Here is a 26379-nt window from a genome sequence, read left to right as displayed (position 1 = left end):
AAGGCTGAGGTGTGATTCAGTGCCCTGTGGGGAGGACAGCGTCCTCTGGTTTTCCTAATGCTCCTTTCCCAGTGATTCTTCTTCCTCTCTACCATCCTTAAACTGCGTGATTACATAATAGTCCCTGCTCACCAGGTACTTGGGGAGATTAAATGTGTTAATCATGAAAAGCGCTCAGAACTGTGCTGGGTCCGCCCAGTTGTGCTCAACGTGTTATTGTTATTGGTGCTCACATATTTCACCAAGTCTAAGGTGGCCATTGTTTTCCATGTTTTAACAACCCTAAGAATGAGACGTGTGTTGGCGTCGATGGCATCATAAAATGATCAGTGACAGCATTTTTCTTTTATGGTGGTAAAACTGGAAGTGTCTTAGATTCAGTGAATTCAGCATGAGACCTTCTCCTGCACAGGATGTCGAGATGTCTGAATCGTGGATTTAAGCCCTGAAGAGTGTGTGCCTATAAACTGTGTACACCGTACCAGATTCTGCCAAAGAAAAGTCATTGAATAAATAAGCTCTGCAGTCAAAAAAAAAAAAGCATGATTATATGGGTAAGTTTGTGTGTGGGCGTGCCTATCTCACTCCTTCCTCTTCTCCCGGCCCCATTCTCCTTGAGAACGTCCTCAAGACATCCATGAAGCTCCAAATCCATTTAACGAGATGCCCTTTGGGTGTTGCCACTGGTGGTCCCACAGACATCTCAAATTTCATAAGCTTGAACCCATTACCTCTTCTGAAACCCTGCCTCTCTTTCTCTACTCTAAACTGGACTAATGGGCTGCTACACAGAAACATCTTCCATAAGAATTCAAGGGAATGGGCTGGGCCATAACACAGGAGGAAAAGCAGCCCTTGCCTTGTGACCCAAGGACACTGCATTTTCCTCAACCACCATTGCCCTACCCTGCAGAGTATATGTGTCTCCCTCAAGGTCATTAAGCCTGGAGAACTTTTTTTTTTTTTAATAAGAGGGAATGACCTTTTTTTTTTTTAATTTATTTATTTATTTATTTATTTTTGGCTGTGTTGGGTGTTCGTTTCTGTGCAAGGGCTTTCTCTAGTTGTGGCAAGCGGGGGCCACTTTTCATCGCGGTGCGCGGGCCTCTCACTATCACGGCCTCTCTTGTTGTGGAGCACAGGCTCTAGAGCGCAGGCTCAGTAGTTGTGGCTCACGGGCCTAGTTGCTCCGCGACATGTGGGATCCTCCCAGACCAGGGCTCGAACCCGTGTCCCCTGCATTGGCAGGCAGATTCTCAACCACTGCGCTACCAGGGAAGCCCCTGGAGAACTTTTTTGTAGTGGACACTTTTGTTCCCTAACATCTCCTGCCCTCTTCCCTCCTACTGGAATTTGCAGATTCAAAAGCAAATAAATGTTAATGATTTAAGTCAATTCGAATTAGGTTTCCTGTTATTTCAACCCAAAGCATCCAACACCACTGTTCATCTTTGTGTCCCTATTAATAGCCTGGAACATCTTGAGGGTGTGCAATATATTCTTGTGGATGAAGAAAAAAATGAGAGAAGAAAATCAGGAAGAAAGGAAGGGAGGAGGGAAGGGGGGAGGGAAGGAAAGAGAAAGAAAATTTACAAATCAACAGAGAATAAAAATTGCAGAAAAATAAAAGTTTGTTGATATGAGCTAACAGATGTTAGCTCATATCAACTTTCACCCTCCTCCATTTGGGGAGACAAGCAGAAGTGACTGTGCTTTGATTTGTTTACAGGGAACTCTGAGAAAGAATGAATAGAAAATAAATTAGAATTAAATATCATCCACTCTGAATTTAGAGGAAAATAAGCCATAAAGACCATGGGCCCAAATCTTATTTCATATATCACTATTTCTTGTTTTATTTGTATTCTGTCTTCATATCTAAATCAGAAACTTATTTTGCAAAGAGAAAAAGTCTCTATAATTGGCATAACTGAGTTCATACAATGTCCAAAATGACCTACACCAAGAAAGGGCTGCAAAACGCATTAGATGAGGATGACAGTATAATGAATGTTTCTCCCTTCTGTTAGTGTGTAAAAACAATGGGCCTTTAGCTAAAGTGAGAAAACATAACTGTATTTCTAATGAAATACACAACTGATCAAATAAACACAAAATAGAAGTATAGAAAATAGATACATATGATGCTAATTTTAAATATATTTAAATTCAAATCGGGAGGTCTTATTAGATAAGTGGGGTCGCTGGAACCCACTTCTAAGACTGGCCATTTCACATGTGCATGAAATGGTAGGAGTTGAGGAAGTTGAGGGTTTCCTGCTACACCTTCAGTTCAGAAACTCTCCTCTCTGTCCCATAAAACTGTAAATCAACCACATCCTTTCTGAGAGCTACGGGACGACCACTGGCACGCCTGAATACAGGAATCTCAAAGAGAGTAAAGTAAAAATGGTCCCGGTTTACGAATCATTAACTCCTTCTTAGAGACTGGTGTGTTTGATGGTTTCTGCCCTCACAATTGGGAAGAAGACAGCAAGGGCCTTAGATGCCGGGCCAAGTGCCTCACTCAGGAGGAGGTGAGATTTGGGAATCGGAGCATCACTTGGCGAGCAGGTCCAGGTGAGATGCTGGTGGGGCCCACAGGGAAGGGTGAAGGGACGGGGCAGCTGGACAGCTACCAAGCTGCAGAATGAAGGCAAAGGCACCCTCAGCATAAACAATAAGGGAACGGAAAGGGAAGGGATTGGAAAGAAACATCACATGCTTAACTAGTCCTATTCACCAGCAACTCCCAAAGCCTGTCTGGTGGCCAAAAGGAGCATCCCCTCTGGGGACCATCCCTCAAGACCTAGCTTAGGACCCTGGCTCGGCCCAGCGATGCTGAGAGGGTGTAGAGGAAGACAACCAGGTAAATCCAGCGTAAAGGCAGACAGACCGAGACCCAAACAGGAGCCCTGTGTAAATAACTTCTAATTTTCCTGCTTTTCCTTCTTATCTCTTTCCCCACACATCTTCCCTTGGTGTTTCTCTTCCATGTTATTTCCCTTCTTAGAAATGACCACTAATCACAAACTTTATAAAAAGTTTTAAATAAAAGATAAATGTTGTAAGATGTCCCAAACCTCCGGTTATGTGTCAGTTTATTTGTTACGGCATTGCTGCTATTTTGCTTTAAAACTGTAAGCACCATGTAGCTGGGGACCATCTCTGTGGAATGGATGTTGTACAGGGTCCACATGGCTGTACAGGAACTCATTGGACATTTCATGGTTTGTCCCATATATATTTGTTACAAGGCATATGACTTCTCATTGTAGACTGTCCTTTCTTTTTTAAAGAAAACCAAATTTGAGAATCCAAGCAGTATATCTGGGATGAAATTATGATGCTGTTAGTACACTCTCCTCATCCTTCTGGTTTTTAGAAGTAAAGAGAAGATTCTAATTCAATTAAACAAGGTAAATCCTTGACTCTTGCACTTTTAAGAGGATGCCTGAGATATAATGACCCAGGTTAAGGCCTATGAAAGAGGCAGAAAATGAAACCTGCAGAAGAGAAACTTGCTTAAATGCACATGACACAAACAGCCAACCAGTTTTAAGAGCTGTCTCTGGCAACTGAGAAGCAGTGGACCCTAGTGGGAATGAGCACAGGCTGTGGAGCCAGAGTGATGAAATTCAAATCCAGGCTCTGCCAGTGATGCACTGAGGACCCTGGGACAGGTTTACCTCCCTGTGCCTCAACTAGCTCATCTGTGAAATGGGGCTACAGATGGCACTTGATCTGCTGAGTCGTCCTGAGGATTAAATGGCTCAGTACCATGAAAAGTACATAGGTGAATGCTTACTCATTGTACTAATAAACATTAGCTTTTTACTAGCATCTATTTCTGTAGTGTTAGTATTTTATTATGATTTTTGTCATCATCAGATCACCATTTCATGAAGGCTTTGAGGCCTTTGGTGAGTAGGCCCGGAAGTGAGTCAATCCAAAAGAGGACAAGCACTTCTGTAGGACACGACACCACACACCATGCTGTCTGAAGGGCGCACATCCGATGCGAAAATGACAGAGCCCAACCTTTGCTTAGATGTCAACCTCCTGGTCAGCTGTGTGGCAAACCCAGTCTAACCCCTGCAGTGCCAGCTGACCACACACACCATTTCCCCACATCTCTCACTTCCCTACCGTGTCTCCATTTACGTCACTTATGTTGCTCTGTCCACACCCTCCTCTCTGGTTCAGGTCCTCAACCTCAAAGCACGTCCAGGCGCCACTTTCATGTAAATTACACATGAAATCTAAAGTGCAGGCTCTTGTTCCCACCAGTAAGCTGAGTGCCTGAATCAAAATCTTTGGAAAGAAGGTCTAGAAATCTGGCCTCCAGGGGTTTCTGTTACACATATGAGTATCGGAAGCACTCTCAATTTATCTGGGCACTCACCTCATGCCTCCTACTTGACTATAAATTGCTTTACTCACTCACAACACCTACTTTGATTCCTTTCACTGCAATTCTATGTACACAGTAGGTTAGTAGGTTTTTAATGACTATTAATTAACTAAATGTTTGCTAACAAGCCAAAGCCACCTTAGGATCCCATCATGTTAGGCAGGGGAAGACGGGCAAGATAAGCCATCGTCTCCGCTGCAAAATCTGACACAGCCTCTGATACTCTGAACAGCTCCAACAAGCCTCCTAATGGTATGCGGTGGATTGTACAGTTAAATAACTCCACTCCAAAAAAAAAAAAAAAAGTGGCAGCAGTAGAGGAGAATGCACAAAGACCCAGCTGCCTGCAACATGAATAGCCTGGCGGGGCCATCCCACCAGAACCCACGGAGAATACAGATCAGAGGGAAACGGGAAATCTGAGAACTGCCAGGGCCTCGACCTCGCCAACCATAATCCATTTTCAACTCCCCTTTCCTTTGCTTCCCCTCGCCTCTGTCCCTCCCCAAACCTAAAGTTATGCAGCACAACTTGAGAGCTGTAAGGCAAAAAGAACCGCCACTGTGTGGAGACGAAGGGTCCCAATGCTGGCTCTGCAGCTGGGCCCCGGCTACATTGTGCTCATTATTCCTGGCAGGCCTGAGCCAGGAGGGAGATCCTTCTGCAGCTGGCATTTTGTGAGCTAAATTACTCGCAAGAATCAGAGAGGAAACACTGCACTTTGTTCCTGGGGATGATCTGGAAAAGAAAAAAAAAACGGCGGAGGCCTGAAGATTTTTAAACAGAAATTTCAAGGCTCAAAAATCTACCTTTGTTTTGTTGTTTTGAAACCAAAGAATATGACTCTGAACACAAAGGTGACATTGTCCCTGAGAATGAAAGGCTGTAACTCCAGGACGTTTGCAATTAAAATTTAAATATGTAAAGTGGATTATTGTACGCAATTTGAAGAATGATACATTAGAGGTTTTCTTCCTTGAAACAGAATCAAAAAGCTGGAAAGTACCTCAAGAAGTGTTGGCCCAGATTCCTGATTCCAGGATTATGATTATCTACACCTGGAATCTCCTCTTCAAGATTTCTAGGGCTGAAGAGGTTATAAATTTTTTATAGCCCGGTGGAAGTGGTTTTCACGTTGAACACAGAAGTTCTTCCCTGTATCCAGCTGAAATCATTGCTGACCTCCCTTTGTCTAAGTAGCCCCACAGACTGATGCCAGGGCAACCCTCACTCTCTTTGGCATGCTCTTCTGAATTCCTTCTATTTCTTTTTCAGCATCCCTCTAGAAGTAAAATAAATAAACATGACCTAAAGCAGTACACAGAAAAAAATTACTCCGTGAATCTTGAACCCTATATTCCTTGTCAGAAATATTATAGCTTTTATTCTCCTAGCAAATATTTCTCTCTCTCTCTCTCTCTCTCTCTCTCTCACACACACACACACACACACACATCTCTTTTGTATCTGGATTGCATTGCTAGGTCTTTTTATTTTGTAATTGCATTTTCCCTCACATTTAAACATGCTCTGTAGACTTTATCAAACTTCTCCTTATACTGGTCTCTAATTGACTTCATCTTGCTTTTGAGGGACCATTTTTCCCAACAGGAACAGAATTCAAAATGACTTTAGGAAATCCCTAAAGGAAATATAACCCAATTTGATTTCTTATCACTTTCAAATTTAATGAGTAGTTTTATAATTCCTTTATATCACCAGTTCACCAAAAGCATTGCATACAATGGGACTGAAGGCAATTCTGTGGGTCCACTCTCTCCCACTGAAGCGGGTCCACTCTCTCCCACTGAAGCAGAGCCACTGGCCACTGCTTTCTGGAAGCTGGAAGTTCACCTTAGCAGAATTACCATTTAAAAACACTTTTTCAAATGGAGTCATATAACTCACTTGTCTAAATCCCTCTGATACTTCTCCATAGTACTTAGAACAAAATCTAAACTCCTTGCCATGACATCAAGGCTCCCTACAGCAGGACGCACGCCAGACTCCACTACAAACCACAACTTTCTCACCTTCCCAGGTTCACTGACCCATTGTTTTCCGTCTAAAATGCACAAGACCATTTCCACCTCTGGGAATTAGCCCTCCTGCTCCTTCTGTCTGACAGATTCTTCTCCAAGTTCTTCACACACTGGCTTTCTCACCAGCCAATGTTTGTTCATCTGTGCTTATTCCTCCCTCCTCCTTCAACTACCAGTTAAGCCCCATAAAGATGCTGGGTGGGGTCTTGCTCTCAGTGCCTCCTGTGCCGGGCAGACACTGAGCACCCAGAGTATTTGTGGGATGAATGGACGTGTGTGAGGTTTTGTACACACACTCAAGATTGCTGCAGGCTCCAATCGGACCACAGCTATGCAAGAACTGGGGAGGGGACGGAATACTGCAGCAGGAAAGATCAATGGATCTTTGCTTCCCTAACCTGGAAAGCAATAAGGAAAGGAGCATACCTACAGGTTATAAAAGAAATCCACAAGCAAACATGCATTTTCCTGCCCGTTAATTTAATTTCACTACTCAAAACAAATTTCTGATGACAAAATATGCATAAGACATATTTTCTTTGTTACCTCTAAACTGATGACTATATTCATCAACACATGCAAAAAAGAATACTGTGTGAGAAAGAAGCCAAAAACTTACCAAAATTATGCATTACATTTCTAGTTTTCTTTCCATGTCAGCATTATGGTTTACATAAATGAGAAGAAACGTTTTTTAAATGGATTCTGAGGCATGAATATTGGCATAAATTTTGAGAGCTGAAGCAAAACAAAAATGTAAAAATTACTCCCAAAGGATTTGGAAGTACAACCATTGAGAAACTTGTTTTGTTTTTTGAGCTTTAAGATATATTTTATTCAGACTGCAAATACAAAGGGAGGAATTATCATTAAGGACAGGACTTTTCTTGTCAGGTGCAAAGTTCCATAGGGCTACAGAAAATATGGTAAGAGTTGAGAGCAGTGAGCTGTTTGTGGTGAAGCTTTCCAGGGAGCAGGAGGCCAGACAGCTACTCAGAAGGCTGCTGATCAGGGGTCTGAAGACCCTGGGGCATCACAGGGGTCGAAAAAAGGATGCACGCAGGGAGATGAGAAAACGGAAGCCAAGGGAGTGAGTTATCTGTCCAAGGTGACAAGAAGTACAATTGGCTGAGTCAGGATTTGATCCCAGAGCCTGTGTTCTTCATCACTATGCTGAATTTCTTCCAATAAGGCTCTTCTTAACACAGACTATGTGGGATACATACAGGAGCACGTTGCTGGCAATTAACATGGAACTGCTGGACCGTCAGATAAAACAGACCTTCAAGATGGTGGAGGAGTAAGATGTAGAGATCACCTCCCTCCCCACAAATACATCAAAAATACACCTACATGTGGAACAACTCCCACAGAACACCTACTGAACGCTGGCAGAAGACCTCAGACTTCCCAAAAGAGGAGGAGCGAAAACCAAAGCTGAACCCCAGGAGCCGTGAGAACAAAGAAGAGAAAGGGAAATTTCTCCATGCGGCATCAAGGAGCAGGGATTAAATCCCCACAGGCAACTTGAGGTACCCTGCATCTGTGGAATACCTGAATAGACAACAAATCGACCCAAAATTGAGGCAGTGGACTTTGGGAGCAACTGTAGACTTGGGGATTCCTGTCGGCGACTGACTTGTTTCTGATTTTTATGTTTATCTTAGTGTAGATTTTACCGCTTGTTATCATTGGTAGATTTGTTTATTGGTTTGGTTGCTCTCTTCTTTCTCTTTTTTAATTACATTCTTATTTTTTTATTTTAATTATTGTTTTATTTTTTAATTTGATTATTTTATTCTATTTTATTTATTTATTATTTTTAATTATTTTTTTTTCTTTCTTTTTTTCTCCCTTTTCTTCTGAGCCGTGTGGCTAACAAGGTCCTGGTGCTCTGGCCTGATGTCAGGCCTGAGCCTCTGAGGTGGGAGAGCCGAGTTCAGGACATTGGACCACCAGAGACCTCCCAGCCGCATGTAATATCAATTGGCAACAGCTCTCCCAGAGATCTCCGTCTCAATGCTAAGACCCAGCTCCACTCAATGACCAGCAAGCTCCAATGCTGGACGCCCCATACCAAACAACTAGCAAGACAGGAACACAATCCCACCCACTAGCGGAGAGGCTGCCTACTATCATAATAAGTTCACAGATACCCCAAAACACACCACCAAACGTGCTCCTGCCCACCAGAAAGACAAAACCGATCCTCATCCACCAAAACACAGGCTCCATTTCCCTCCACCAGGAAGCCTACACAGCCCAATGAACCAACCATACCCACTGGGGGCAGACACCAAAAACAACGGGAACTACGAACCTGCAGCCTACAAAAAGGAGACCCCAAACACAGTAAGTTAAGCAAAATGAAAAGACAGATAAATACGCAGCACATGAAGAAGCAAAGTAAAAACCCACCAGACCAAATAAATGAAGAGGAAACAAGAAAAAGAATTCAGAGTAATGATAGTAAAGATGATCCAAAATCTTGAAAACAGAATGGAGAAAATACAAGAAACATTTAACAAGGGCCTAGAAGAACTAAAGACCAAACAAACAATGATGAAAAACACAATAAATGAAATTTAAAATTCTCTAGAAGGAATCAATAGCAGAATAACTGAGGCAGAAGAACAGATAAGTGACCTGGAAGATAAAATAGTGTAAATAACTACCACAGAGCAGAATAAAGAAAAAAACATGAAAAGAATTGAGGACAGTCTCAGAGACCTCTGGGACAACATTAAACGCACAAACATTCGAATTCTAGGGGTCGCAGAAGAAGAAGAGAAAAAGAAAGGGTCTGAGAAAATATTTGAAGAGATTATAGTTGAAAACTTCCCTAATATGGGAAAGGAAACAGTCAGTCAAGTCCAGGAAGCACAGAGTCCCATACAGGATAAATCCAAGGAGACATATGCCAAGACACATATTAATCAAACTATCAAAAATTAAATACAAAGAAAAAATATTAAAAGCAGAATGGGAGGGGGCTTCCCTGGTGGCGCAGTGGTTGAGAATCTGCCTGTCAATGCAGGGGACACGGGTTCGAACCCTGGTCTGGGAAGATCCCACATGCCGCGGAGCAACTGGGCCTGTGAGCCACAACTACTGAGCCTGCGCACCTGGAGCCTGTGCTCCGCAACAAGAGAGGCCGCGATAGTGAGAGGCCCATGCACCGCGATGAAGAGTGACCCCCGCTTGCCACAACTAGAGAAAGCCCTTGCACAGAAACAAAGACCCAACGCAGCCAAAAATAAATAAATAAATAGATAAATTAAAAAAAAAAAAAAAAGCAGAATGGGAAAAGCAACAAATAACATACAAGGGAATCCCCATAAAGTTAACAGCTGATCTTTCAGCAGAAACTCTGCAAGCCAGAAGGGAGTGGCAGGACATATATAAAGTGATGAAAGGGAAAAACCTACAATCAAGATTACTATATCCAGCAAGGATCTCATTCAGATTCAATGGAGAAATTAAAACATTTATGGACAAGAAAACCTAAGAGAATTCAGCACCACCAAACCAGCTTTACACAAATGCTAAAGGAACTTCTCTAGGCAGGAAACACAAGAGAGGGACAAGACTACAATAACAAACCCCAAACAATTAAGAAACTGGTAATAGGAACATACATATCGATAATTACCTTAAATGTAAATGGATTAAATGCTCCAACCAAAAGACACAGACTGGCTGAATGGATACAAAAACAAGACCCATATATATGCTGTCTACAAGACAGCCACTTCACACCTAGGGACACATACAGACTGAAAGTGAGGGGATGGAAAAAGATATTCCATGCAAATGGAAATCAAAGGAAAGCTGGAGTAGCAACTCTAATATCAGACAAAATAGACTTTAAAATAAAGACTATTACAAGAGACAAAGAAGGACACTACATAGTGTTCAAGGGATCAAACCAAGAAGAAGATAAAACAATTGTAAATATTTATACACCCAACATAGGAGCACCTCAATACATAAGGCAAATGTTAACAGCCAAAAAAGGGGAAATCAACAGTAACACAATAGTAGTATGGGACTTTAACACCTCACTTTCAGCAGTGGAGAGATCATCCAAAATGAAAATAAATAAGGAAACACAAGTGTCAAATGACACATTAAACAAGATGGACTTAATTGATATTTATAGGACATTCCATCCAAAAATAACAGAATACACTTTCTTCTCAAGTGCTCATGGAACATTCTCCAGGATAGATCACACCTTGGGTCACAAATCAAGCCTTGGTAAATTTAAGAAAATTGAAATTGTATCAAGTATTTTTTCTGACCAAAACGCTATAAGACCAGATATCAAGTACAGGAAAAAAAACTGTAAAAAATACAAACACGTGGAGGCTAAACAATATACTACTAAATAACAAAGAGATCAAAGAGGAAATCAAAGAGGAAATCAGAATATACTTAAAAAAAAATGACAATGAAAACACGATGACCCAAAACCTATGTGATGCAGCAAAAGCAGTTCTAAAAGGGAAGTTTATAGCAGTACAATCCTACCTCAAGAAACAAGAAAAATCTCAAATAAACAACCTAATCTTACACCTAAAGCAATTAGAGAAAGAAGAACAAAAAAAAACCAAAGTTAGCAGAGGGAAAGAAATAATAAAACTCAGATCAGAAAGAAATGAAAAAGAAATGAAGGACACAATAGCAAACATCAATAAAACCAAAAGCTAGTTCTTTGAGAAGATAAACAAAATTGATAAACCATTAGCCAGACTCATCAAGAAAAAAGGGAAAAGACTCAAATCAACAGAATTAGAAATAAAAAAGAAGTAACAACTGACACTGCAAAAATACAAAGAATCATGAGAGATTACTACAAGCAACTCTATGCCAATAAAATGGACAACCTGGAAGAAATGGACAAATTCTTAGAAAAGCACAAACTTCTGAGACTGAACCAGGAAGAAACAGTAAATAAAAACAGACCAATCACAAGTACTGAAGTTGAGACTGTGATTAAAAATCTTCCAACAAACAAAAGCCCAGGACCAGATGGCTTCATGGACAAATTCTATCAAACATTTAGAGAAGAGCTAACACCTATCCTTCTCAAACTCTTCCAAAATATAGCAGACAGAGGAACACTCCCAAACTCATTCTACGAGACCACCATCCCCCTGATAACAAAACCAGACAAAGATGTCACACAAAAAGAAAACTACAGACCAATAACACTGATGAACATAGATGCAAAATCCTCAACAAAATACTAGCAAACAGAATCCAACAGCACATGAAAAGGATCATACACCATGATCAAGTGGGGTTTATCCCAGGAATGCAAGGATTCTTCAATATAGGCAAATCAATCAATGTGATAAACCATGTTAAAAAACTGAAGGATAAAAGCCATATGATAATCTCAATACATGCAGAAAAAGTTTTCGACAAAATTCAACACTCATTTATCATAAAAACTCTCCAGAAAGTAGGCATAAAGGGAACTTACCTCAACGTAATAAAGGCCATATATGACAAACCACAGCCAACATTGTTCTCAATGGTGAAAAACTGAAACCATTTCCACTAAAATCAGGAACAAGACAAGGGTGCCCACTCTCACCACTACTATTCAACATAGTTTTGGAAGGTTTAGCCACAGCAATCAGAGAAGAAAAAGAAATAAAAGGAATCCAAATTGGAAAAGAAGAAGTAAAGCTGTCACTGGCTGCAGATGACACGATACTATACATAGAGAATCCTAAACATGCTACCAGAAAACTACTAGAGCTAATCAATAAATTTGATAAAGTAGCAGGATACAAAATTAATGCACAGAAATCTCCTGCATTCCTATACACTAATGATGAAAAATCTGAAAGAGAAATTAAGGAAATATTCCCAACAAAAAAATAAAATACCTAGGAATAAACCTACCTAAGGAGACAAAAGACCTGTATGCAGAAAACAATAAGACACTGATGAAAGAAATTAAAGATGATACAAACAGATGGAGAGACATACCATGTTCTTGGATTGGAAGAATCAACAATGTTAAAATGACTATACTACCCAAAGCAATCTACAGGTTCAATGCAATCCCTGTCAAACTACCAATGGCATTTTTCCAAGAACTAGAACAAAAAATGTCACAATATGTTTGGAACCACAAAAGACCCTGGATAGCCAAAGCAATCTTGAGAAAGAAAAACGGAGCTGGAGGAATCAGGCTCCCTGACTTCAGACTATACTACAAAGCTACAGTAACCAAGACAGTACGGTACTGGCACAAAAACAGAAATATAGATCAATGGAACAGGATAGAAAGCCCAGAGATAAACCCATGCACATATGGTCACCTTATATTTGATGAAGGAGTCAAGAATATACAGTTGAGAAAAGACAGCCTTTTCAATAAGTGGTGCTAGGAAAACTGGACAGCTACATGTAAAAGAATGAAATTAGAACACTCCCTAACACCATACACAAAAATAAACTCAAAATGGATTAAAGACCTAAATGTAAGGCCAGACACTATAAAACTCTTAGAGGAAAACACAGGAAGAACAGTCTTTGACATAAATCACAGCAAGATCTTTTTTGACCCACCTCCTAGAAAAATGGAAATAAAAACAAAAATATACAAATGGGACCAAATGAAACTTACATGCTTTTGCACAGCAAAGAAAACCATAAACAGGATGAAAAGACAACCCTCAGAATGGGAGAAAATATTTGCCAATGAAGCAACTGACAAAGGATTAATCTCCAAAATATACAAGCAGCTCATGCAGCTCAATATCTGAAAAACAAACAGCCCAATCCAAAAATGGGCAGAAGATCTAAATAGACATTTCTCCAAAGAAGATATACAGACGGCCAACAAACACATGAAAGGATGCTCAACATCACTAATCATTAGAGAAATGCAAATCAAAACTACAATGCAGTATCACCTCACACCAGTCAGAATGGCCATCACCAAAAAATCTACAAACAATAAATGCTGGAGAGGGTGTGGAGAAGAGGGAACCCTCTTGCACTGTTGGTAGGAATGTAAATTGATACAGCCACTATGGAGTACAGTATGGAGGTTCCTTGAAAAACTAAAAATAGAAGTACCATATGACCCAGCAATCCCACTCCTGGGCATATACCCTGAGAAAACCATAATTCAAAAAGAGTCATGTACCAAAATGTTCATTGCAGCTCTACTTACAATAGCCAGGACATGGAAGCAACCTAAGTGTCCATCGACAGATGAATGGATAAAGAAGATGTGGCACATATATACAATGGAATATTACTCAGCCATAAAAAGAAACGAAATTGTGTTATTTGTAGTGAGGTGGATGGACCTAGGGACTGTCATACAGAGTGAATTAAGTCAGAAAGAGAAAAAAAAATACTGTATGCAAACACATATATATGGAATCTAAAAAAAATAATGGTTCTGATGAATGGTTCTGGAATAAAGACGCAGACATAGAGAATGAATTTGAGTACATGGGGAGAGGAAAGGGTAAGCTGGGACGAAGTGGGAGAGTGGCATGGACACTACCAAATGTAAAATAGATAGCTAGTGGGAAGCAGCTGCATCCTACGGGGAGATCAGTTCGGTGCTTTGTGACCACCTAGAGGGGTGGGGTAGGGAGGGTGGGAGGGAGATGCAAGAGGGAGGGGATGTGGGTATATATGTATACATATAGCTGATTCACTTTGTTATACAGCAGAAACTAACACAACATTGTAAAGCAATTATACTCCAATAAAGATGTTAAAAAAAAAAAGAAAATATGGCGAGATTACTATTTCATTCACACATAGCAAACTTATGTCTTTATGTGAACCCCAAAATGATGAAGAGTGCTATATCATCAAGAAAAATAAAGCAGGGTATGGATCCAGACTACCGTCACTCAATGAGCTTATTCTGTTAGTCGTTTGATATTTTCATTCCTAAAAAAGTTATCACTTTGAACAAGAGCCTTAAGGGTATACATCCTTTTGTGTGTCCCACCAGGAGGTTCCCTGATGGCCACGTGCCTCATACCTTGCAGCCACCGTGAGTCCTGGTCTTCATCAGGGGCGTGGTGGTGCACAGCTCAATGGCCTCAGGCTCATGGAAAATAACTGCTGGCAGAGGTTCCTTTTTCAGTGTGAGGACATTCAACTTAGACTTCAGCATGGTCTGAAAGTGCTGGAAAGCAGAAAAAAAAATAAGTCAAACAGAGTTAAATCATTTGGAATTATACAGGGTGCAACTGTACAGCAAACCCAGTAACAAAATCTTTGTTTTATGAATTCTGTTTTACTAGAGCAGGCCAAAAGGTATCGAGTGAAATAGAAGGAAAAAACTGTCAGGATACCACCAAAATGAAACTGTGAGAGACAGCCAACCCCTACACAGATGCCATGAAAACATGGGGCGGTGGTAGAGTCACCAGGACCTTGCTCTGAGAGGTTCTTCCAAAGTGATACAAACAGATGAGATTCTAGACATGTAATCCATGCTGAATTCAGCAAAATAAGTGAAGATGTTGGGAAGGGGATGTTACAGGGGATACTTTGGGGAAAGTCTAGAGGTAATGAAAAAGGAGAAGAGCTGATGAAAAACACACACACACAGGACTTCTGTTTTCTGCCTTCTCTACTTCTGCCATGCATTGGCTATAGAACTTTAGAAAATTCGCTGTTTCTAAATGGACCATTTTATCTGCTGCCCCAGGCCAGGACTCTAAGTAAATATTCATTCTATATGCAACTCCTGTTGGCACTAGTTTTGAAATATGCCCAGAATCCAACCATGTTTAATCACCACTATCTATCTATATACCCAATCCAGGCACCGTCATTGTTTGGTCTATTATAGCAGCTTCCAAACTAGTCCTGCCATTTCCAACCTTGCCACACAGCAGCCAATGGGAATCCTTCTAAAATCCCACCATGGCTGTCACCCTTCTGCCAAAAGTCTCCCAAGTCTTCCCCTCTTCTCACTGAAAAATTCTAAGTCCTTACTTTGGCCTTCAAGCCCATGCCTGATTCAGGGACCCAAAGTGGCTCTAACCTCATTTTCCATCCATTACCCTCCCATTTACTTGGGTCCAGTAAATGGTGAATGATAAATTCATGTCAATAATCTAAAAATTTTTTTAAACTTAGAAAAGGATTAAACAGCAAATTAAAAAAAAAAAAAAAAAAAAGGAAGAAAAACCACCATGATTCCAGAGAGAAATTCATGGAAGAAAAGAAAAAGCTTTATTGTCAGTACATTTAATGGCACTTTTTTCTACTTTTTGAATGGAGGACATTGATTTTCATTTTGTACTGGGCCCTACAAATTATGTAGCTAAGTTTGGTACACATAAATACACATTACTGTCTAGTCCCTTCCCCTGCTTTATTATTCTTATCACTACTTATCACCACTATGAAGTGTATTTTATTGTCTTTCACTGTCCACTAGAATATAAGTGCCATATAAACAGAAGCTGTTTGAATCAATGAAGTCTCCCAAGTACCTAAAACATCACCTGAGACCTCACAGATGTCCAACGAGTATTTGTGGAAGGTAATGTAGGTAATAAAGTGAAAGAAAAATACACAGCAAAAATGTAAAAATAATGATCTGTAAACCAGGGTTCATGAAGTATACCTGATCACTACTCCATCCAACTTGATCTTTCTGGACCTGCTATGGTTTGTGAAACAAACACAGTACTGAAAGAATTGAATGATGACATATATACACAAGTACATTCACCTAAATATAAATCACCAAAAACAGTTCCCATACAATTCAATATAAAGGCAGTAGAGGTTTTGAAATCTGTATCAGGACAAGGCCTGCATTTCACAAGTCCACACAGAATCTACTAGAACTCCAACTGACCACTTTGATGATCAGTTTTACATGTTAACTTGGCTAGGCTACCATGCTCAGATATTCAGTCAAATACTAATCTAGGTACTGCCATGAAGGTGCTTTGTGAATGTGGTTAAAGTCCATAATCAGTTGAATGGAAGTAAGGGAGATTATTTTAGATAATCTGGGTGGGCCTGATTAAATCAATTTAAAGGCCTTAATAGGTGAGTTGAGGCTTCCCTGAAGAAGAAATTCCACCTGTGAATAGCTATTTCAGTCTATGTCAGAGTTCCAGCCCACCCTTCCTGACAGCCTGCCCTAAGGATTTCAAACTTGCCTAGCCAGCCCCTACAATCACATAAACCAACTCCTTGAATAAACCTCTTAATATGTATCTCCTAGTACTTCTGTCTTTCTGACTTAACCCTAACTGATAAAGCCACTTTTTAGAATACAAAGTTGCCAGCTCTGATATTTTTCAAATGAGAGAGAGACTTGCACTTAGGTCTCCCAAGGAGTAGTGATTTGCAGTTTTTTAAATGTAAGGAAATCTTCATATTAATTGCATAAATGCAAGTCTTCATATTAATCTGGAAGTTTCTGTCTTTGCTCTTAATTGATTCCAGTCCAAGAGGGTGCAGGTTTAGGGTTGCAAAGTGGTCTGGGAACAGCAACAGAGATCACTGGGAGGGACAGCTGAAGTTGGTTTGCCTCTGTGAGCAACTATCTGGAGCTATGGGATGAAGATGATAAAGGGAGAGGGGCTCAGAAGACAAAGTAATAAGCAAGTGGGGACACTCTCCCTCGGCTGCCATTTTGCTGGCGCTCTACGAGAGGTACATGAAATTGAAGCTCAACTCAGCCTGACTCGTGCCACACAGGAAGGTCCCGAAGATGGCACTAGAAGTGGCCCTGTCCTCATGCGGGTTGGACAATCAAACTGCCCAGAAGTTCTGAGACTGTCTTCCTGTCCCCATTGTAATACCTGTCAGAACCAAATGGTTCAATTACTAGGCACACAGAGAGACTGGAAGTTACAGATGGGCACATGTAAGGCCCCCTTGCCTGGGAGCTAAGTAAAAGAAATAAGCTTTTTTTTTAAACTCTAAATTAGGGATAGGAAAATAAGGGAGTTCAAATTCCAACTTCAACACAATGTGTTGTGTAACCTCAACTACATAATTCTTCAGAGTTTGGGCATCTCCAGCCAGGTAGACAGCTGCCCTGTAATCACTCACCAATCCAACCATCCACCTTTACTCAACACCCCCACTCAGCCAGCACTGTGAGAGGCACAACTGGAACAGAAATAAAATGTGAACCTCTGCTTGAAAGATTTCTCACAATCAGTAGAGACTGTTCAATCAAATGACAACTACAATTCTACATGAGGAGTTCCTTAGAAGAGCTAAAGAAAAAGGCTAAGACAATATTTGAAAGTGAAATAGAGAAAATTTTTTTTTAATGTCTTTAAAACATTAAAGAAAAAAAGTGTTTTTTTCTTTAATGGCATTGTCTTTTTTGTCCACTGTGAAAGGATGAAAGTAAAGAGGGAAATAAAATGTAGGTTATGTGATGAATCATTGAGTCTACAACAATACACACTTTTACAGAAAATTAACATTTTTATGTAACTCTGAGTCTGTCTTGTAAACCTTCAGTGGTCAAAGTGTAATAGCTAAAGCTGCTTCTGATAAGAACACTCTTCTGCCCCTTCCTTAGGGAAACTTCTCCACTACCATATGCTGCTTTGTGAAATGGGGCTGTCATTCATAATTCCCCACCCCCTAACATTGGGAAAGAATACGTGACACAGGCTGACCATCTGAGTACCCCCAGGTACCTGGCCAAAGGAGTTGGTTCAGATGAAACTAAAGATTGGCTGAACAGAATCACCTGGGAGGTTGATATGTAGGTTTGCTAAATGGGGGTAAAGAGTTCAGAGCTGCTGCTGACCTTCTCTCCCGCCAAGGTCCGTCTGTGAATGATAATACCATACAGAGACAACAGGAGAGCTTAGAAATGGAAAGTCACAGACGACAAAGCTGAGCCCCTGGATCCAGCTGCATCTGACTCAGATCTATCCACAGACTTACTGACAGAATGAACCAATACAGTGCCTTTTTTTTTTTTTTTTTTTTTAAAACATCTTTATTGAAGTATAATTGCCTTACAGTAGTGTGTTAGCTTCTGCTTTATAACAAAGTGAATCAGTTATACATATACAATATGCTCGCATTTCTCTTCCCTCTTGCATCTCCCTCCCTCCCACCCTCCCCATCCCACCCCTCTAGGTGGTCACAAAGCACCGAGCTGATCTCCCTGTGCTATGCGGCTGCTTCCCACTAGCTATCTATTTTACATTTGGTAGTGTATATATGTCCATGACACTCTCTTACCCTGTCACATCTCACCCCACCCCCTCCCCATATCCTCAAGTCCATTCTCTAGTAGGTCTGTGTCTTTATTCCCATCTTGCCACTAGGTTCTTCATGGCCTTTTTTTTTTTTTTTTTTTCCCTTAGATTCCGTATATATGTGTTAGCATACTGTATTTGTTTTTCTCTTTCTGACTTACTTCACTCTGTATGACAGACTCTAACTCCATCCACCTCATTACAAATACCTCCATTTCATTTCTTTTTATGGCTGAGTAATATTCCATTGTATATATGTGCCACATCTTCTTTATCCATTCATCTGTCGATGGACATTTAGGTTGCTTCCAGGTCCTGGCTATTGTAAATAGAGCTGCAATGAACATTGTGGTACATGACACTTTTTGACCTATGGTTTTCTCAGGGTATATGCCCAGTAGTGGGATTGCTGGGTCGTATGGTAGTTCTATTTGTAGTTTTTTAAGGAACCTCCATACTGTTCTCCATAGTGGCTGTATCAATTTACATTCCCACCAACAGTGCAAGAGTGTTCCCTTTCCTCCACACCCTCTCCAGCATTTATTGTTTCTAGATTTTTTGATGATGGCCATTCTGACCAGTGTGAGATGATATCTCATTGTAGTTTTGATTTGCATTTCTCTAATGATTAATGAAGGAAACAATAGCAAAAATCAATGAAACTAAAAGCTGGTTCTTTGAGAAGATAAACAAAATTGATAAACCATTAGCCAGACTCATCAAGAGAAAAAGGGAGAAGACTCAGATCAATAGAATTAGAAATGAAAAAGGAGAAATAACCACTGACACTGCAGAAATACAAAAGATCATGAGAGATTACTACAAGCAACTCTATGCCAATAAAATGGACAACCTGGAAGAAATGGACAGATTCTTAGAAATGCACAAACTGCCGAGACTGAACCAGGAAGAACTACAGTGCCTTTTATGCTTAAGTGAGCTTGAGTTAGATGTCTATCCACAGACTTACTGACAGAATGAACCAATACAGTGCCTTTTATGCTTAAGTGAGCTTGAGTTAGATGTCTATCCACAGACTTACTGACAGAATGAACCAATACAGTGCCTTTTATGCTTAAGTGAGCTTGAGTTAGATGATCCTCAAAATTCAAAGAGTCTCACCAATACAAAATTACTTTTTAATAAAAAATCATCTGTAAAAATAAAACGGAGACAAAAATTTTAAAAGGAGCTCATAAATGTTAATCTGCATAAATGAATAGCAACATTATCTTTAAAAAAACATAGTGAATCTTGCACTTATTTGAATAGGCTGAGCCTTAATGACCAAGCACCAAATAACAACCCAAAGAAAGTATTACAGTCCCTAGGTTATTAATATTTAAGACAAAGCTCTCTGAGCTACTGCCAAAATAAGATGAATCCCAAGTCTCAAGAGACAGTCGAATACTGTACCTGCAATAATACCCAATTCTTGCTGAGTAGCCAAGACCCATTTGCTATAACCAACTCTGTCAGAACTGCATGGCCTTATACTTCCTGGGCCTCAGTTTTCCCATCTGTCAACTTTAAATTGCTTGTTATGACCAGTCAAAAATAATATCACTTGTTCTTTGCATGGACATACAAGTGCAATAAAGATAATGCAACCTCAAATAACATAATCCAGTAGCATCATAAAAAGGCAACACAAGAGCAATCTAATAGAGTAGCTTGGAAAAGCTACAGTCCCCAAATGACGGATGCACAGGGTTCCATAAAGAAAATGTGTTATTCATTCTTAAAGAAGGGACGTGAATAGTGTTGTAGAAAATTAGGGCACTGCCTAGGACAAATTAAACAAAGCTCTGCTTTCTACATTTGGTGCTTTATGTGCGATCCTAAAATAGAGCCTCTAAATCAAGCCCCATTATGCAGATGGGGTAATCGCCATGCCCTGTATAATTTTACAGTTGGCGCTTCCTACTCCTATTCAGACATTAATCTCTGACAGTTTAGCAGGCAGGGATTTACATATTTTACCAATTCAAATCCAGTGTATCTCACCTTTGTATTGATTCTGTATCCAAAATACAAAACTTCTTTGGAAGGCAAATCCTGCCTCCTCTTTTTCTAAGAAAACTGGAACACTGTCTTCACAGAAATTAGAGGGAAGGCATTAAAGGTTTTAATCCCTGGCTCATCTTTGCATTTTGAAGGCTGACTAAAATGGTCAGTTTTAACTTGCAAATTACTGATTCAGTAATGCCCTAATCAAGCTTCAGAAATATTGCAAATGCTCTCAAGAGAACCACAAGGAACAAGTGGGTGAATGGAATTAATGGAAAAAAACTCAGTACCCCAAACAAATGTTAATCTGTACAAGTGTACAAAAATCAGTAGGGCTTTGACATTCTACGCATAATTATTTTATTACTTTAGGGTTCTGTAAGAATTAGTGGAACTCAGTTGTAGTTTCCTTACATTGTATACCACTTGTCTCTTAAAGAAACAAGTATATTCAGGCCCCACATATGAATAAAGAAACAGGTGTGATGACTTTTGTGTCCTTTAATAAATTAGATCTAATAATCTTTTGCTTATATTTAATGTATATTCTCAGATTTCTGCTTTTAAATATTTATTCTAGCACTTTTACCAAAAAAAAACCCATAAAAATGAGAAAAATATTTTGTTAAATAAACAGCAAATGATTTGTTAGATGATTAGGAGTAATTACATGAGTGAATAAAAGAAAATTTTACTTAAATTCAACTTTCATTTAAACACATTTTAGTGCAAAGGTTTTGTTTGTTAGTTTTTGTCCTTTTTAAAAGTAAAGCAGGGTTGGATAATCTCCCCAAATCTAGCAGGCGTATACAAAATTGCACTATTTTATTTCAAGAATTAAATTTTTAATGCAATTTGTGTTGATCTGGTATTTCAAGAAAAGAAAGACATACACCAATTTGGCATGAAGCTTCTTGCTGCAAATTATACTAGTAACTGCCATATTCAAAAAAGTTACAGCTTAAAGGCCTACATCCAGATATTCATAAATTTAAAAGGCTGTCTATATCTATTAAACTGATAGTTATTATTAAACTAACTGAAAATACTCATGTTCACACACCCATATTTATTCATGCAGTTTTAATTATGGAAGAATTTCTTTTGAACATCACAGATTCTCTCAAGAGATTATGTGGGAGAAGCATAAAAATAACTCCATGCCCACAGAGTATGCAAAAAGCCCCCAAGGCTTGTGAAAGACTCACTCAGGGGAGTGTGTGTATGTGTGTTTGTGTGTGTGTATCTACTTATTTATTTTTTGTTACTGATCTGAAATACATACATATGCACATGCACACACACAAAATACCTATGTGCTATATCCCTAGCTTCAGTGGTTTCTGTAATTTTCTAAACTATTTTTGTATATGTTAACAGTTAAACAATTTATTGTTGAACACAGGTTGCAAGCTCACAGCCTGAAGGCATACTTAGCCTATAAATAAGTTTTATTTGATTCACAGACTGCTTTATGATCAAAATTTGAAGTATATTCAAAAACTGAGATACATATTAAAATTTGCATTTCTACTTCTCTTGAAAGATCAGAATATCTACAAAAGCAACTTGCATTCCCTCAGGGCAACAATGAGCTCCAGCTGGTTGTTGCAAAAGCCCTTATTTACTTAGGCATTTTCCTCTGCAAATCACCATGGTCCCTCCTTCCCCCAGTGCCAGATTTCCCTTCTATACTAAAGACCAGTGGGACTACCCTGGTGGCTCAATGGTTAAGAATCCGCCTGCCAATGCAGGGGACACGGGTTCAATCCCTGGCCTGGGAAGATCCCACATGCCGCAGAGCAACTAAGCCCGTGTGCCACAACTACTGAGCCTGCGCTCTAGAACCCACAAGCCACAACTATTGAAGCCCTGGAGCCCCAGAGCCTGCGCACTGCAACTACTGAGCCCATGCGCCGCAACTACCAAGCCCGCGTGCTGCCTGTGTGCTTAGAGCCCATGCTCCACAACAAGAGAAGCCACCACAATGAGAAGCCTGCACACTGCGATGAAGAGTAGCCCCCACTCGCCACAACTAGAGATAGCCCACGCGCAGCAACGAAGACCCAACGCAGCCAAAAATAAAAAATAAATAAATAAAGACCAGTGACTATTTATGCCTTACCAACTTCACTCCTATACTTGCTTGACCCTTACAGGCATTTGAATTTGCAGCCCCTGATGGAAAATGACAAATGCTAGGAGCATAGAACAAAAATTCCACCCACTCATGAAAAAAATTCAAGTACAGCTGAATTAACTCATACCTATATTTAAACTATGAATATTCAACTAACAGAGTGTGAGTGAATGATAGAGAGAAGTAATAATAAAATGGGCCAATTGTCTGGTCATTCCACATACTAAGTATGGGATAGGAATAAGCATTTAGAAATCTGTTCTTCTCTAAGTTATTCCCACATGCCCCTGGTGGTATGAGTGTCTTATTGCACTGAATTCAATTAAACTGCTAAAGATCAATATTTTTTACTTCATTTTCAATCCAGATGGAGTAACAGGAACCAAATAGATCCTGCCACCTAAAACAACCAAATAAACTAGAAAAAAAAAAAATATGAAGCAACAGTTTGTGAGACACTGGATATCAGGCAATGAAGGACAGTGATCTCTGAAAGATGTGACACAAATGAGATAAGTTATACAATTGTCTGGCTTACTACCTTGAGGGAGTTTGCAGGCTGCCATGAAGGGAGGAGAAAAACAGGGCCCAGCAGAGTCCCTGAGCTAAGGTGACTGAGATGAAAGCCCAGGGAGACAAATAAAAGGAGATATCTGCACACAGAGAGAACTCTGGAAATCTGCAGAGTGTCCCCTTAAATATTCAGTTGTGTACTAATCAGAGTATACATGAAAGGAAACTAACCAAAGGAAAAGAACCATTGGAAAGAACTAGAGATGAACGTGCTGGTGCTCACACAGAACCAGCAATATTGTCTGTTTCCACCAATGAATGGAAAAACTCATGAGTCATAGGGCACTGGGTAGAGTACTCAATGTCTAGTCACAGTAGTAGGAAATAATTAGCACTAGACTAAACGCCACTCTGATTCCACCTGCAAATCTTTAAAAGATGATCCAAAATAATCAAAGTACTTCAGAGTAATTTACCTGAATTCCACAAAAATTGTTGAAAAATATTTATAGGATTACAAAAATATCCAGCAACCAACAAGGTAAAATTCAAAATGTCTAACATCCAATCAAAAATCACCAGGCATGCAAAAAGGCAGAAAAATAGAACCCATAATAGAGACAAATCAATTAATAAAACCAACCAAAAATGACACAGATGTTATAATGACCAGGTAAAGACATTAAAACTGTATTTCATATATTCCAAAAGGTAAGTAGAGATATTGAAGATATAAAAAGATACAAATTTAACTTCTAAAGATAAAAACTATAATGGTAAAGGGGAAAAGCACACTGGGTGCTACTAACAGATTCCATTATAGAAAAAAAACATTGGTGAACTTGGAGACATAACAATAGAAACTATTCAAAATGAAACAGAGAGAAAAGAAGAAAAAAAATGCATCAAGGAGCTAAGGGACAACTTCAACTATGCTGATATATGTATAATTGGAGTCCCAGAGGAGAAGTAAGGAAAAACAAGAAAAAAAATGAGGAAACAGCAAGAAATTTTCTAAATTTGAGAAAATTATAAACCCACAAATACAAGAATCTCAATAAGCCCCAAGCAGAAGAAATAGAAGAAAATTACACCACAGCACATCAAGAATTCTGAGTATAGAATGAAGGTAAAATAAAACTGAAACAATTCATTGCCAGTGGACTTTTTCTATAAGAAATGTTAAAGAAAGTCAGTTGGGCAAAAGAAAAGATGAAAATATAGATCTATAAAAGGGAATGAAGAGTAGAGAAGAGGGTAACTATATGGACTAATAAGTTTCTTTCTTATAATTTAAAATTCATTCAAAGATAATGAATAATTATCTATAAATTATAATAATTATCAGATAATTTTGACTATTCAAAATTACTAAAAATAATAACAATGTGGTATGGGATTTTACCAGATACAAAAGTAAGATGTATTGCCACACTAGTACAATGGTCAGAAAAGGTAAAAACGGAAGTATACTATTTTAAGGATCTAACAGTATATATGACGTGGTTTAATATCATTTGAAGGTAGGTTATAATAAATTAAAGGTGTATACTATAAACCATAAAGCAATGACTAAAATAACAAACCAAAGAGTTATATATAAGTATAAAGAAGATAAAATGGAATCATAAAAAAAGAAGGCAGAAATAGAGGAAAAAGTTAACCAAAAAAATGATAAGACAAATAGAAAACAAATAAGATAACAGATTTAAAATTAAACGTGTCAACAATTATATAAAATGTAAATGGCCTAAATATCCCAAATAAAAGAAAGATATAGTGAGATTAAATCAAAAACAAAACCCAACTCTATGCTGCCTATAAGAAATTCACTCTAAATATGAAGAAGCAAATAAATATGATAGACCACAAGGATAAGTAGACAAAAAACACAAATACGGTTGGCAATTTCAATACTGCTCTCTCCAAAATTGATAGAATGAGTAGCACCATCAACCAACCTAACATGACTGATAATTATAAACCACTTTACCAAAAAACAGAATTCAAGTGTACATAAAACATTTACCAAGACAGACAAAATGCTGAGCCACAAAAAAAGTAAATTTAGGATTCAAGCTATACAAAGTAATAACAGAAAAATACCTGTAAATTTTACAAATATATGGAAACTAAATAGCACACTTCTAAATAACCCATGGATGAAAGAATAAATCAAGAGGTAAAATAGAAATTAGTTTGAACTGAATGAAAATGAAAACATAATACATCAAAAATTCTAGGACGCCACTAAAATGGTACTTAAGGGAAATTTTATAGCATAAATGCCAGTATTAGAAATATTAGAAATAGATTAGAAATGTAGAAGAAAGTTCTCTATTCAATAAACTCAGCTTCAAACTTAAGAAAAAAAAAAGGGAAAAATAAATGAAACCCAAAAGTGAGTAAAAGAAACCAAATAATAAAGACAAAGGAGAAATCAATGAAATATGACACAGAAAATCAATACAATCAACACAGTGGCCTATCTTCAAGTTCACTTATTTTTCCTTTGGTTATGTCGAGTCTACTGATGAGTTCATTAAAGTCTGTCTTCATCTCTGTTATTCTGTTGTTGCTGTTTTTGTTCTTGTTTTCTCTAGCAGTTTCATTTGATTCTTTCTTACAGTTTCTCTTTGCTGAAATTCCCCATATGTTCATGTATGCCCTCCACTTTTTTCTCTAGAGCCTTTGATATACTAATGACAGTTATTTTACACTCCATACTCAAGTCGCCACTGAGTCTGGTTTTACTAATAGCTTTGTCTCCTCACAATGGAGAAGACAAATTGCTTTTTCTCTTGATGTTTTGTACATCTTATATTTTTTACTGAATTCTAGACATCGTTTCAGTAGAGTGTGTAGTAAATGCATTTATATCGGAAATGGACCACATTCCTTCTACAGCTTAGTGAGCATTAGTGCAGTGTGTCAAGTCAGTCTAGCCTGGAAATAGTCTGGGTTTGGGCTTTATTGCTGTAGTACAGACTTCAATTC

The 26379-nt window shown here is 39.0% G+C and overlaps 1 protein-coding gene across 7 annotated transcripts in view; it reads right to left on the bottom strand.

Annotated features, from left to right (window-relative positions):
- Window positions 1-26379, bottom strand: part of PID1 (phosphotyrosine interaction domain containing 1) — a 242133-nt gene that overhangs the window by 125460 nt on the left and 90294 nt on the right. For all 7 annotated transcript variants that reach the window (XM_082396273.1, XM_082396274.1, XM_082396276.1 and 4 more), the window contains one exon: window positions 14492-14638. In XM_082396273.1, coding sequence (XP_082252399.1) covers window positions 14492-14626 — 135 coding nt within the window. In that variant the 5' untranslated portion in view covers window positions 14627-14638. The remainder of the gene's footprint in view (window positions 1-14491; window positions 14639-26379) is intronic.

The sequence above is a fragment of the Balaenoptera borealis genome (assembly GCF_965194805.1).
Source record: "Balaenoptera borealis genome assembly, chromosome: 6".
Lineage (NCBI taxonomy): Eukaryota > Metazoa > Chordata > Mammalia > Artiodactyla > Balaenopteridae > Balaenoptera > Balaenoptera borealis.
Note: the sequence above shows the minus strand (reverse complement) of the source record. Positions and strands in the feature narration are given on the sequence as shown.